The 15,938-nt window shown below is 36.8% G+C and overlaps 1 protein-coding gene across 3 annotated transcripts in view; it reads right to left on the reverse strand.

Annotated features, from left to right (window-relative positions):
• The window catches only part of KIAA0825, a 254,575-nt gene continuing 238,637 nt past the window's right edge, over nt 1-15,938 (reverse strand). For all 3 annotated transcript variants that reach the window (XM_082782589.1, XM_082782587.1, XM_082782588.1), the window contains one exon: nt 1-5,807. In XM_082782589.1, coding sequence (XP_082638715.1) covers nt 5,693-5,807 — 115 coding nt within the window. In that variant the 3' untranslated portion in view covers nt 1-5,692. The remainder of the gene's footprint in view (nt 5,808-15,938) is intronic.

Below are 15,938 nucleotides of genomic sequence, written 5' to 3' on the forward strand. Positions count from 1 at the left end.
TATCAACAAAGTGTACAGAACATAAGTAAACAATTTCATAATGGTGCTATATCAGAAATATACAGAGAAGTGACACTCCAAGTGTAGACGATTACTACATTTCTTGTATGATAATATTGCGGGTGGTCGGTTTGAATTTTACATTTATTAAATTGTTCATTCCCTAAGACAGTGTATCACATCTGGTTTGAGAAGGCATAAGCTACATTGGCTTGTAAATAGGTGTTTGACAGGAAAACAGGTGAGTTACGGATTTCCAAACATAAACTTAAAGTTCAGAGGACTTCAAGGACACAAAACCTAGGTCAGAACACATTAATTTTACTTAAAACAAACAAATGAAAATCAAATAATATATAAATAGCTCCCATTATCCCAGGTAATGCAGGTAGCTTAGAACAATCAAAAAGCATAGATATTATGAAATGCATGTGGACCATTACGAGCAGGAGGAGGATTCAGACAACCCCAAACCTCAAATAATTACTCAGATAGGACTTACTCTGCTTTAAGTCTCTGTGACAGTTAATTTAGAAAATGAATTATTTGCCCAGGTAAAACAGTTTGAACTGCACCTATGCTCTAAATAATATCAAACATTAAACAGTAAGTTTTTTCAAGGATGCTTGAAGGTCATCGAGGTGGAAAACAAATCAGAGCCAAAATAGCACATTAAGTGTTATGTCCTCATGGAGGCCAAGTATCACGTAAATAGAACTTTTTACATAGGAAAAAGAGATTATGGGACAAAAGGTAAAGCACTTGGATATTATGTGATTAAAAACTCCCCACAGTTGCTTGTGTAACTATGTATCTGTTCTCTAACGAATTCATCGAGGGACAAAGTATGTATGACCATGTCATTAACAGTTATCTAAAGAACATGCTTTGGTGCATTGGTAACCATACATCAGGTGTTTTATACGAGTGAAAGCTTGCTCTACAGCCATTTTAATTAATGTATTTATTTATTGGGAAAGTTTTAAAGAGGTCTCTTTTCTCAGGGTGTCAAGTTGTGGCAGGTTGTGCTTGGGTTGGTATTAGGATGAATTTCTTCATGTGGTCAAGCTCTGGAACGGGTTGCCCAGGGAAGTGGTGAAGTCCCCGTCCCTGCAGGTATTCAAGAGATGTGTGGATGTGGCACTAAGGGATGTGGTTTTGGTGGTGGAACTTGGTAGGCCAGGTGGATGATCAGGCTTGATGATATTGAAAGCCTTCTCCAACCTAGATCATTTTATGATTCTCAGAGGTGGTTGCAATCTATTAGCAGCTGAAGTTTCCGTGGATCTAAAGGGCCCAAACTGGTAGTTACCAAATTTGTGCTAGCCATGATTTAAATGCCTCCTTCACAGCTAGGGATAGTTGTCTATATACAATCTTAATTCAGAAGATTGCTTTATGTCATTAATACTTGGCAATTGACAGTTCTTGAGATTGTTGCTACAGAAACGCTTTTTCAGGAAAAAATGAAGAGGATTTGGATTTACTTTTACTTGTTTGCATGTTTCCATGCTTTTTTGATTATTTTGTTTTGTTTTGTGTTTGTTTTGTTGGCTTTGTGGAGTTGTTTTGCTTGATGTAAACTCTGCTCAGATGCTTTTGCTACAGAGAAAGGTAGTGATGAAGCATCTGGTTCATATGAAGCATTTTACTGGTGGGTATTACAAGGCCAAATTTGACACCCAAACTGCTCAAGGCCTTATATGCATTTCACATACTACCTGCCTTATAATGCCAGTCAGTTTAGTCTGCTGCCCAAGTCTTGTGGTCCGTTGACAGAGGGAAAACCAAGCTCGTACTTGCCCGATTCCTGGACCTTACATTTAAATGGTTTAGAGCTGATGCTTCCACTTATGCCACTGCCTACCACACAGATGGTTACTGCAGGGAAGCAGCTTCCTATTGGCCAAGACCTATTTGAGATCTATATCCTTGCTTAGAGGTCTTCCCATTGACATTAAGTTATGCTCTTGTTTCAAGCATAAGGCTATAAGTCTTTCAATTAGGCTCAGTCTTTCAATTAGTGCCTTGTAAGTTTGAATTGTGTCTTTCACTACGAATGATTGCATGTGTTTTTAAGGAGTTCTACAAAATAGTTCTATGTCAGCATATAATTGGTATCTTTCTGTAGATAAGATTCAGTACTATTTTGCTAAGACCTCCCATCTGAGAGGAAAATGGAATATTTCTGTGTGAGGAGACTAATTAGAAGAAGCCAGGCCTCATGCCTATCTTGCACTGCTGTGAGGATGTGGAGATGAATTAGAGAACATCCATTCACCATCATGCATATTTCTAGAACAAACAGCTTTGTTGCCTGTGGTCTTTACAAAAGCCCTCTGCCAGAATAAAGTGTGATCTGTGGGAGACTGTTTGTCAGGACAGCAGTCACTAAAAGGCAGGGGTATGTCTCAGTGTCTGTCATTGTCCAAAATTCTCGCTCTCTCGCCTGTCTTCCTGGAGTTTCTTTACTGTTAATGCTGGCTCGGTTTTTCCCTGCTTCTACTTTTATTGACTACCTTTCAAAAGTACCAAGATGCTAAGACATGGAGCACCCTGAACTGGATATTGAACAAAATTACAGGCATTCCTTGCCACAAAATCTCTCATTTTAGCCACAGTTTAGTAAAGAGAGCTTAGCATACTAAAATATTAAATGAGAATTAGGTGTCAGCTCTAATGTCAGTCCTTAGGCACTTAGGTAGTGCTATCTGATCCAATGCACTTGTGTAAGTATAATAATTTCTTTTTAAGCTACGTGCTGAGCCAACAAGGCCAGCTTTTGCCCATACAGAAAGGTCTGCTGTACATAACAGACTTTTATCCTTATTTTTGACTCTCTTTCAGGAGCATTTAATGTGGTCAGACTGCACTAGTCATGCAACACAGGGATAGTGTTGCAGCCAGCAAATCTGGCCATCATTGCCTTAATTTATTAAGGCTAAATGTAAGTGTGAGACATTCTTGGGTCAACAAGTACTGAGAAAGAGACAGTACTTAAAATACAAAAGCAGAGCATTGTGGCATTGTGAACCTATTGCTCTCCAGAATGAAAGCAATCTTAAGTCAATTATTGAATCAGAAGAACTTTGTCTAAGAATATAGAACTATTATTTATTTTAAAAGTGCCAAAGAATGTAGCAATCTGTTATACAAGCACTCCTGATTTTACACACTTTACAATGTAAAAATAATCAGCTCTTCCAAGTGTCTTTCATTTTTCTTCAATTAAGGGTTTAAGTTTAAAGTAAGCAGTCTTGATAAATTAATGGTATGTTTAGCAATCTTAGTAGAATGACTCTTATTATTACTGTAATTTCTTTGAACAAATGTGAATGTTACAAAAGCATGTGTTCAGCATAAGTGACAGTGCCATGATGATATTTCTTTTATATCCTGAAGGTCAGTTAATAGGATCACTACACTGCAAACCAAGCCCTGCTATTTCTCACTGAAGGAAAGGTTCAACTTCAAACACATGTTATCCTGCATTCAGACTCTAAAAGACATATTACATACATATAGGTTTGGATAAGGAAAACATCCAAATAAAGTATTGTGCAAAGGTACAGCTTTTATTCAGGCTAGTTATTCTAGCATCTCAGTTCCACACTGGTAAAGATTATAAATATGCTGCTAAGAAAGACAAAATCGTCTTTCTTAACCCACTGGGTTACTGCTGAATTAATTTGGCTGGGAGAAAAGGGAGGAAGGGGCATAAAGATGATTTTTTTTTAACGTGACTGTTTACAGATTATTCCAGAACCAGGCGTGTTGTGAATTTAAAGCATCATAACCAGTTTGGAACCACCCCCCATATGGGCATACCCATTTCAGAGCAAGTGAGGGTTAGCTTATTTCACTTGCAAAGTTTATCGTATTCATAATAAGGGTTTCCCAGAAGCAGAGCTTTTTCACAAACTGTATTTCAGTCAGTTCCACCATATAGACAGAAATTTGCTTTACATGACTATACAAAAATTTGATTATGTACAATAGATTTTGCTAAAACAGGAAAGCATATTCTAATTCCAACTTCCACAAGCACAGACACAGTATTAGTATGGCTTGGAGCATGTACATGTATGCCTTGTGTCAGAATATTGCACCTGCTGTAATAGGCAATCCCTGTAGCCATTTTTTAAGCCTTAAAACCACAACTAATCTTCAAAGGTGAAATACAAAGAAAAGAAAATTTGTTTTTACACTTCATCACTTCTTTATGTTCCAAAATGACAATATCACTGGTAGAGGAAAAAGTCTGTTTTATGTTTTAAATAGTATTTTTATCATTTCTGAAGTACCACTGCCACATATCCCTTTTGTTGATGCAGTGTTGTAACAAGATCTTTGGAGATTTGTAAGAAGCAGCAGTCTCCATTTTCATTTTAAATGGTCAAATATTTTATATGCATGATAAAAAAAAGAGCAATTAAGAGGAGGAAAAACTGCATTTCAGATTAGACCCTATGGCATCATTACTTTTAGGATTACCCAAGCTGCTGCTGAAATCTTAAGAAAAAAAAAACCTCCCTTCCTATTCAAGTGGTCTGAGTTATGTCCATAATAGCATCTGTGAGAAGATGCACTGGGAATAGGCAAAGCTGCAGCTCAGATTACAGCCTTACCAAGATCTTGCCAGAATCAGGCAGAGAAGACGGTTACCTTGGACTTCTAGTGCAAGAAACAAATAGAATAATGATGGATTATTTTTAGAAAACTATGGAAATACGAACCACAACCTCTGTGTAAAAATTATTGTCAGAATAGGTTCTTGCCTAACTCAATAGGTATTTTTAATCTGTGAGCAAGATCTCTAACTGGAAACAACAACAACAACAAACAAATAGTATTTGGTAAATCTGTATATTAGACAGGGCTTACTTTGAAAATGGAATTTTACTATATTTATCAGAAATAAATATTGGTTTCTGTATTCTTTCTATTCTCAGTTCACTGTTAAGATAGCCCTTTGATCATTTCCTAAGAACATATATATATTTAAAAATAAAAAGACCCATCTCAAAACCTTGAATACTGCCAGCAGGTTTCACTATGATCACTCTTTGAAGCTATAACTGACTGGACGCCAAGTCCAGACTTTGTGAGGGCAATAATGTGGTGCATTTTCTCTTGAGAATAATGGCCAGCTGTACCTATCCCAGAGCGATTCGCCAAGGACTGCAGACCCATGGCCCAAACCCATCCTTTGCCACCCCTTTTGTGTGGTGTAGTGCCAGCACTAAGCAGAACACAAGCACCAAGAGAAAGAAGAAGTCCTTGAGCTCTGCTCCGACACCAGCCAGGTACCAAATGGTAGATGCCAACACATCACTGGTGTTTGCTTAGAATGTGTCCAAAGTTGCCTTATTTTTAGATGCCACTGTGAGTTTTGTAATTTTAAAGCAGCTCTTGGTTTGTCATTCAGGTTTATGCCTCCGCAGTATCAAGAAACACCTTCCTTGTTTTGTGACATTGACATTTCCATATATTGTTGCTTGTCTTATGAATGTGTTAAAAAACTGCTGCTTGGATGGGGTGACTAGACAATAACAGGGGAACATTCTTTAGTTTAAAACTCCTACTCAAGATATATATTCCTGAGATTTCTACTCCTGTCAGTTATAACTAAGCCATTAAGTTAATCATGTTGAATTCAGAAAAAGGTGCTACCCGAAACCTGTCAAGGTAATTATTCATCTTTATCCTCTGAGGTAGGAGTGCTTTGTGTCAAATAAACATTTCTTAAGTGTTCCACCATAACTTTCTCCTCATCTTCCAGATCTGCACCTTCTTTCATCTCCCACCTGAAAGAGAAAGAACTTTTAATTAACGTTATTATGTGTTTTAAACCAGTTTTCAGAAAAGAAAGCTCATACCAAATTTGTTACCAATTCATTGCTGTTGTGTTCCCCCCTCACCACCTCCACTGCATCAGCTAACACCACTGAATCATACAAAACAGCAAATTGTCGTTGTTGTGGCTGTCTGCTTCATCCCCTGGTTAAGGTAAGTGTATAACATCTGGCTATATGGGCCCTTATCACAGTTACGTGTGCAAGTGTCCCAGATGAATGCTATAAAACCAGGTGGCTGGTTTCCTCTTTTTCCTTTTGCTAATGCACTGACGAATCTCTTTAAACCTTGGCAAAAGAAGTGCAACCTTTAATTTGAATTTATGGCCCTCAGAGTCATTCTGAAACACCACTTTACCAGTCAAATAGACTTATTTTAATCAATATGAGTTTTTGCATATTTTTAGGTGGAGGAGTTGTTTGCTTAGAAGGAAGACAACTGAAAATGCTAAATGGAATGTGTTCAAAACAGTTATTGCTGGAGGAATAATACACAGAAATCTAGCAGTCTTTGCTAATGGAAGCTTAACAATAAATCAGCAGATTCCTTTTTAAGATAGTGACTTCATAGTTGTCAGCACATTTCATTGAATCTTAAACATTAGTGTTGGTAAAAATCTTCAATGTCATCCAGTTTGGACATTCTTTAGTGTTCACTTTATAAAAAGTTATTACTAATACATTACATTACCATTTTATCAAAAAGTAGTCTATTTTTAAAGCATTTAAGCAGGTCCAATGAGGATAAGAATGTCTTCTATGCATTTGCTTAACAGTATCCATGAATTAAAGATCTATGAAATGAGCTTGGCACACACCTGGTCTCTCATGGAATTTTGAAATTGTTCCAATCTTACGCTTAAAGTCTGGGGAAAGTGCTGGTTTGTAAAAGACTACTGGACTGTAAACAAGAGGGCCACAGCACTTCTTTGCTATTCTGAATGGGATGAATATTCAGGTGTCTGTGTTTAAACACAGGAAGAGTCAACATGTACTCTTTTAAAATTGGTCCAAAATGGAACACGTTTTTACTAGCATATCTAAAATGTGTGACAATTGTTTTGGCAATAGCAATTGGTACAAATCCAGTTAGCCAGTTCAAGCAATGTGAATGCGAATGACATTACCATCACAAATTACTTTCAAAATACAAGCTTCATCAATTGAACAGCCAACCTGTACGTCTCTGTTATTTCAAGTTATTAGTAATATAGCCCATAGAGAAAATTTCCAAATATATAGCTGTTGTACATTTTATTTTTCTGTGGCCATATCCTGGAAGATAATATTAAATCAGGATTCCAACAGGGTACTGAAATTATTTGAGCCAATCTATCATATCACCATTTTGTTTACATGCAGCTACAGTCCATATAACCATAATATCAATCAGTGTCTAGATATGTAGTAAAACAAACTTTCATTATATTCTTCATATTTAAAAGAAAAATGTGTTTAGAATAAGATGGCAACACCTTTGTAAACCTTAGGGTAGAAATGGAAGTTTTCAGGCCATTACCACTAGTGTACTCAGAATTAAACATTTGAAATATTTTTGCAAAAAAACTGAAACACCAAACAGTGCTGATGACATATTGTATGCACCTGAAGAGAATTGTTAAAACCTTTCTTCTGCATGCTGTTCCTCTCCATATTCTGTAAAGCTGAACAAGGGAAGAGAAGCTAGCAGAATATTTTTCAGACAAATGCAGCAAAACACTTCAGCACAGATAAATAACAGGAATCACTGAAGCTGGTCCCCTAGACCTTAGATCATGAGGTCAAAAAGGATGCCTAGCCTTGGGAGGGCTTCTGTTTCCCCTCATAAATGAGGCAAGAGAGGAAGTCTTGGCTTGTGCATCCTTAAGCTAACAGAGGGCAAGAGAATTCAGTACCCTAGGAACGTTCAGCTATTCCAGCTCAGCTTTCCTTTGTAAGGTATCAATAAAATAGCAAATGCTATCCTTGCTCATAATTAACATCAATACATCCATTTAGATAAACAGGCATACAGGAATATGTTCCATGATATGTTTGTCTCTCCACTATACTGAGTTATAAAAGCTAAAGAATCATTAAATTTTTTTGCAAAGATGCAGAGAAAAATATTTTTTTCAGGGATCTTTTAAAAACTATGTACGACATTTTAGCAGGGCTAGATTTAAGACATAATGACAAAATTACATATTGTAAAATATATGTACATATATTTTGTGAATTGTACTTATAATCCCATGGAGTGACTTAAAAAAAAATAAAAAAATAGTGACTACATACTATTCTTAGATGCCTGTTACAGACCAAAGGGAAATATATGCAGTTGATAGCAAAGAAGAAACATTCTAAATCAGAAATAAAACATACACAGTCATATCTCTACAGGGATAGCCAGAAGTGGCACAGATTTTACCTGCTGAAGATTGCCACTTTTAAAGAAGTTTTATTAAGAAGTTTCCTTTTCATTGATAGATCTCCTTTTCATTGAGAAGTTTACTTTAATAGATACTTTTTGACTAGTTACTGTTAATTGCAGTTCATTATTTATAGCAAGTGTGTAAAGATTTGAGTGAAAATTATGCAAAAAAATAACAGGGAAGAGTAAATATTAACAAAGTTGGTATGAAATGTAAGAATGCTATGAAATTCAGATGTATTTTGAACTTGAAAAATCACTGTACTGCTACTATTTAAGAGACTAACCACGTCCTTTTTAAAGCTTATACAAAACAATGTATAAAAAGTGAAGAGTTTACAAAAAGGGTCACCATAATATAAACATTCTATGGTGGTATCTTGTGTGCTTATGTAGTATTTTGACATCTGTTGCATTTCTTAATAACTGCAGCTCTTAATAAGGACTTGATAAACCTTACAACATACTTCATGTAATGGAAGGGAAAAAAAATAGAAAGCACAGCCACTGGAATTAAAATACATGCTTGCCATACTGGCACCATTGTTATCTCCTATGGTAAAGCTGATATCTCAGGTCCACTTGTAGGGAAGCTGGTAAATGACGAAACATTAACTGTACAGCTGTCCATTAGATAGCTTTAAATATGCATTTTGTACTGAAGAATAATAGCCATATTTAATAATTGCTATGTATCAAAAATAGATGGAATAATTCACATCCAATCTAAAGTAGACACAGACAGTGCCATTCAGACAGCATCACAGAGTCACAGAATCACAGAACTGTAGGGGTTGGAAGGGACCTCGAAAGATCATCGGGTCCAACCCTCCTGCCAAAGCAGATTCCTCAGAGCAGGCTGCCCAGGTAGGTGTCCAGACGGGCCTTGAATATCTCCAGAGAAGGAGACTCCACAACCTCCCTGCGCAGCCTGTTCCAATGCTCCATCACCCTCGCCACGAAGAAGTTCTTTCGCATGTCAGTGCGCAACTTCCTGTGTTCTAACTTGCAGCCATTGCCCCTTGTCCTATCCCCACAAACCACTGAGAAGAGGTTGGCTTCTGTCCCCCACCCCTCAGATATTTATATACGCTGAGGAGATCCCCTCAGGGATCATAACATGGGTAAATATTCAGGCTTAGAGTACCACAAGCTCTTAAGTTTCTCTATATTTTGTTGAATTACCACTGGAAAGCTTTACAGTTACACTATTTTTGAGAAGAATTTTGATAAAAAGTCAGTAAAAGCAGAAAAGGCCTCTTTTTGCCAAGTGCTGTGCAAGAAAATAAGTCAAGGGTGGGAAAAGAATAAAAAGATATGCTTAAACTTAAATCCCATTCCTTCTCATGTTTATGTGATTTAAGAGTTGTTTCATGTAATGTTCACGAAAATATTTGCCACATATTCATCTTCATTTTCTTCAGTAAGCTGTTTTGCTGTAATTTTCAAACTTCTGTCTGAATGAATTTATTTATAAATAACACTATAAACTGAACGAGGCAAAAGAAAGCCATAATTTGTGCATAAACAACTAATCAATACAATTTTGTGAAACTGAAATGAATTTCATCCCATTGTTTCATAGGTGCAGATTTTCTGCAGGGGACTTATCCCTCATATGGGCTGCCAGCTGTGGCACATTCTCTCATCGTGCGATGCGCTTGCAGCTGTGCAGCCCTCCCAGCTCTGTTGGCCCCGGTGTCCCTCTTTGTTTAAAGAACATTTTTCATGAGCAAGTACTTCCCTTTTAAACTTGAGTGGAAGTGAAATGATTAGTTGTACTTTCTCCAAAAGAAGTCCTCGTATTTGTCCCTATGTTTGCTCGTTGTAGAATATAATTATGAAAAATTTCATTAGCTGCTTGATGAAAATAAGATGACCATTTTTTTTTGCTGGCCGTCAACAGAGAAAGAGGCAAGCAACAAAGGAAGCATGAAGCAGAGGCAGGTGTTTTGGTGTTTAATTTTTGCCTTTTGCAACCTCCACACTACTTGTAAAACACCAGCACACATCCTGTTCTCAGAATTATGCACGAGCTTCATGAATTTTGGTGAGATTTCAGTCACCTTTGGATGAAACAACCATTATCTCTGTGCTAGAGTATACCCATACATTTGCACCTGAGATGGGAGTCTGGTAGTTTTGGATAGTTCTTGATACTTTTGAATGACAATTCTATACATTTAAATTTATATGCTTTTTGTTTTAACTAAAAAAAAAAAAAAAAAAAAAAAAAAAAAAAAGTTTACCTTTAAATAGATTGGAATAATGTCAATAAAGTCAGCACCATTCCCTATGATGAGCTGCAAAGGGTAGAGAAATCCCACTCTTGAAGAAAGAAACATTATCTCTGCTCATGGAGCATTTTAATGAATTATATTTTTGCTTCCCTCAGTTTGTAAAAGACAGTTGTGGAGTATGGTCCTGCAGGCAGTGAAACAATTGTTTTATCAATGTCTATCCTGTTATATTGCATTGTGAGATGAGGAATCTCAGCAGCTGGTATCTTTGTTTTTGCCACTTTTTAGGTATTAGACAAATATACATCTCTGTAGCTTTCACTTCCTATTTCAGCTGAAAACACACCTCTTATATCATGAGAAATCATAGCCCATGAAATGCATTTTATGTCTATGTTAGAAAGACATATAAACCCAATGTTTGTCCTTAATCTCAAGTCTTGAGAAATCTTCCAGCTTCTATGTCAGACAATGTTTTACATGTATTTTTCTATTTCTACTTTAATCAGATTGCATTTGGTGAAAATCTTTTTAAGGCTGTAATAACAAACTCCTTAAATTTTAACAGTTCAAAGGGCGTCTGCTTTGCTTCAGTTATTTGTGTAGTAATTGAATACTTCTATTAAACATGTACTTCCCTGAAGGACAATAAAAATACAGGGAGGAGGACAGCCATCATCATACACAGCTACTATACTATTGAACAAGACCCAGAGCAACAATGCTGTGAATGTGAGGATTTTAGTAGTGATATTCACACTGAAATCACACTGACTGGGACAAGGTCTCTGTGTCTACCTAACGCAAATAAGTTCCTGTCTTTCTTAATCTGAAATAAACAATATACATCTGTAGAGGAAACTTACCCTGCTTTCATGAAAATGTATGTGAAAATAATTGTCCTCCACCATATTCATAATTAAATCAAACCTGAAAATTTCAGTACAAACCATTCTATGATTCTCTGATTCTCTGAAATAGAAACTTCACAAGTGTTGGAATAAAATGATGAAAGATCATTTTTCAAGGCAAGAACACAGCTACAAAGAATGTTGTCTAGGACAGGAGAAGGCACACAGCAAAAATTTTCAGCTTTTCAGTTTTCCTGCTGAAATTGGAAAGAAGAGGCAGTGTTTAGCCAACCTTCCTGTTAATGTTGGTTGCTGTCTCTTATCTTTGAAAGATGGTGAATCAAGCCTCACAGACACCAAGCATGAGTTGCAGAGAGAGGGAACATATTGCAACAGGATTCAGCTTTCTCTTATGTCTTTTTTTAATTTAACCTTTTTCTTTCAAATTCGTAGCACAGTAGAAAGCATGGTTATGTATAATACCTAAAATAAGAAAGGGAGAAGAGAAATCATACATTTCTAATAGTTTTCTTCCACACTGCTTCAGTCCACAAATACTCCTCTTGGACTAAGGCACCTGAATTCCCATAATGCTTGTTTTGTCCTGGACCTTGGCCAGCTGGCTTTCCATAACTTTGCTCTGAGTCATGGAATACGTGTCTTCTGAAAGAGGGACTTGCTACTGCATTTAAGTGCATTTGGGAGTGAATTAGATTCTGTAATAGCATGAAGAATAAAAGAAATATACATAGGTCAGCAGGATTGTAGAACTATAATGCTTTTGAGTGATGAAGTGCATGTGAGCACATTCCCATGTTGGCAAGGTTAGGGAGGGTGCTTGGCACTCTCATTTGTTTAATAATAAATTATACTTGTCCTAATTGGTGAAAAATTGGCTGAAAGCTTTTTTAAGACAGGGCAGGTTTTAGATGACGTGTTCATTGTCAAATATTTTAATTAAGAGCTATATAAATTTAAATCCAACATGGACACATTTGGTTTCAACATTTTATAAGTACATGATGTAGGTTTTTATACAAATTTATATCTGAATTTGGAATGTGTTTTTGATTTCCCCAAATTTTCAAATATTTTTTAACCTGAACTGCTATTTTCATCTTTTCCAGTAACCAAATATGTATAAAATGTTTTTATTCAAAAGAAAGCATTTTGATTTTTTGCTGTTGCATTTTGCTAAGTTAAAAACACAATGAAAGAAACTTCTTCAAGTCCTAAGCAAAGTTATTTATCCACAAAGGATATTTATCCACAAAGGATAAATTCCTATAATGACATTCACAGAAATAATGGTGGTATGATCACATATGCTTATCGCCTACAGGTTGTATCCTCTCCTTATTCTTTTATTTCTACTTTAGACCATCCCAAGAAACTCTAGTGCATGTATTGAGTAGCGTATATGACTCTTTGAATTAAGTAAGAACATTTGTGTCTTTGATTGTGCAAATGCACACAAAATATCAAACACGTGTACATACATATACTCACGTGAGAATGATGTGTAAGCATAGCAGACTAATGACGCAGACATTCAAAACGGCAGATTTTATGGAAGAATGGGATCAATAACACTAGGGATAAGCTAAGTGCTAGAATGTGAATATTTGAAGGATTTTGCATTTTGTATAATCTTTGTAACTTGGTAATTATTTTTCAAGGAAATCAAGAGGCACAAGTCCACCAAAGGAAGTATGTTATGATCACAGCGCTGGCAACATTTCCATTAAGTAAATATAAGGTTTACCTGCATATAATTACACGGTAGAGCTTGGGAACCAAAGCGCACATAGTGCGCTTTGTGACCTGGTTTAGTGGTAGACTTGGCAGTGCTAGGTAAAAGGCTGGACTAGATGATGTTAGAGGTCTTTTCCAACCTATGTGATTCTATGGTTCTGTGATCTACTACAAATATTCTGCTCTTCAAATCATGCACTTTTTGTTCCCTCTCTTCACCCCTCCCCATTTTATTTCAATTTACAGAGGCTTTCCATAATGAATGTTGAAAACCCAATGTAAATACTTGAGAGGATTAAGATTTCAAGCGTGGTTACTGTGGCATATGTATGTTCCATAAATACAAACACAAGATATATCTGATGAGAAATTATATTTGATAATTTGACAGGTTTGTGGCATAGGAATTAAAAAGAATAAAAATCATATTTTGACAACAAAAAACTTCCTGCCATTATTAAGAAGGGGCTATTAAGATAGCATAAAAAGATGAATATTTTGAAAACATGGATTATCATGGGAGTAATATAATCCCCTACTTTTCTTAAGACATTGAATTAAATAATATTAATTTCCTCCCTTTTTAAAATAATTCCATTCAGTTCATAACTTGCAGAAAAAATGTGCAATATAAGCAGAACACTTAGGGGAGCCAGGAAGCTGACTTGTACTGGTACCAAAAGGTTTTATTCAAATTTAAGCAAATGTTATGTCCTTTCACACTTGTAGCAAAGAAAAATCACTCCTGCCTGGCTCCTGGCCAGAACACCCCAGTCTCCCATGAGGACCAGGCCTGCCCCATCCTGGTACCTGGTGCTCATCTAGAGCAGGGTCACCGGGAGCAGGTTGCTCAGGGCCATGTCCCACAGGGATCAGAGCATCTCCAAGGACAGAGACTCCACAACTTCTCTGGGCAATGTGGTCTAGACTTTGACCACCTTTTGAGTGAAAAAAAAGTGGTTTTCTTATGCTTACACAATTTCCTGTAAGTGCCTGTTGCCTTTGGTCCTCTGACTGGGAACCACTGAGAAGAGACCTTCACCTCAGCTCCCCCCATCAGGGGAGATGTATCCACTTACACACATGAGCAAGACCCCCCTGAGCCTTCTCTTCTCCAGGATGAGTAGTCCTACCTCTCTCAGCTTCTCCTCATTTCATCGTATTTCCCCATACCGTGTGGAACTACCCCAGATGGCACACAAACACCACATCTCCTTCACACCTATAGGAATCCTAGCAGGCAGCCTTACCAAAGGAAACATTAGCCCCGTCATTAGTGCTGTCCCATATGGCACAGTTGTCCCCCCTCAAGCATGCTGCAGCTGCATCTAGCACTGACTAGTATGCGTTCATGTAACTAAAGATGGTATCATATGATATTTCTACATGGAATGAAAAAGCGTTGTAGATAAATGCCAGAGACAGCACTGAATGAGCTGGAAAGAGCATAGTTATGTTTGTGTGGTACTGGCCCAAGCTCAGAAGGCCATACCTGCAGCTAGGAGGGCAGACTTTAAATCATTCAGAGGGCCTTAATTTTCACATTTTTACACATTCTAAATCTTCAGCTTGCAGTTTGAGTTATGTTTGGATATAGTACATTTATATGCTATCTTAAAAGTATAGAGTGCCTTATGGAAAATGCTGACAAAAATCCAATAAAGAATATCACAAGATGGTACACAAGCAAAGGCATGTTACAGGGAATGTAATCCCAATACCTTATACAAGTAAGATAGTTATCTTCCACTAGTAGTAAAAAGATAAAAGATACCCATACATGTTTCAATATACACTAGAATGCACTTTTTCTTTTTTTTTTTTTTTTCTTTTTTTTTTTTTTTTTTTTAGTCCTTCCAGAAAATTATCTACCAGGACTATCTGTTTATGTTTAGTTCTCTCCATCTTTTTAGGCTGGACCCCTTGGGAACATGTAGTCAGTGAAGAGAGTTTCTCCAGCGTGGTGGCACAGCAGGTGGGGGGGGTTCTTTGGGTGTCCCGTCCTTCTGCCCAGCTCACAGATTAGGTATGGGACAATTCCCTCAATCAGACAGCAGCAGTCACTGTTCTGCTGTTTTAGCATGGATCTTGGTCAAATGCTTTTACTAGTGAACAAAAGTTCCCTTCTGCTCCCAAGGATTTGGATCGGCCCATAAGAATAGCATCACTTCTCTGAAGTAGCTTGTACCCCAAGGAAAGGAAGCAAGTTTCCTTTGCTTTATTTTATCCATGCAAACCTGTCCTTGCATAGAAAAATCAGTGATTATAGCTTTTGTAATAGCCTTTTGTGATAGCTGAAATACTGGAGTAAATGCGCCCAAATCAAATATCTCTAGTGTACATCAGTGCTTCATTTCCCTGTCTGAAACTGGCAGGGCAAATATGGTCCTCCAATAAAGGACAGCATGTGACTATTGCCTGTATTTCTTTTCCTATAGAAAATAGATGTCTAATATAATAAAATCTATGATTTCTTTTCCAGGTCTGTAGTACTTTTTTTTTTTTTTCCTTTTTTTTTGAAAGGCAACTGTATGGAAACTGCAATAAAGGACATGATCATTAAGGGCTAATACTGAGTCAGAATGAATTCTTTAATGTTAGAGATTGAGATATGCCAAAAATAAAACAAAATAGGAGATGGAAAGGCCAGAATAAATTGGCTGGTTTCCATTGTTAGATACAGAAAAAATTGAATTCAACAAGCCCGGAAGCCTAGCAGCTGCTTCTTATTTTATTTTCAAAACTTAGTAACTGCTTGTACAACCTTTTCTCATGCTCCCTGAGGACTACCAGGGCTAGACTGAAAAAGCAACAACCAATACAT

Source organism: Aythya marila (genome assembly GCF_965140915.1).
Source record: "Aythya marila genome assembly, chromosome: Z".
NCBI classification, from domain to species: Eukaryota; Metazoa; Chordata; class Aves; order Anseriformes; family Anatidae; genus Aythya; species Aythya marila.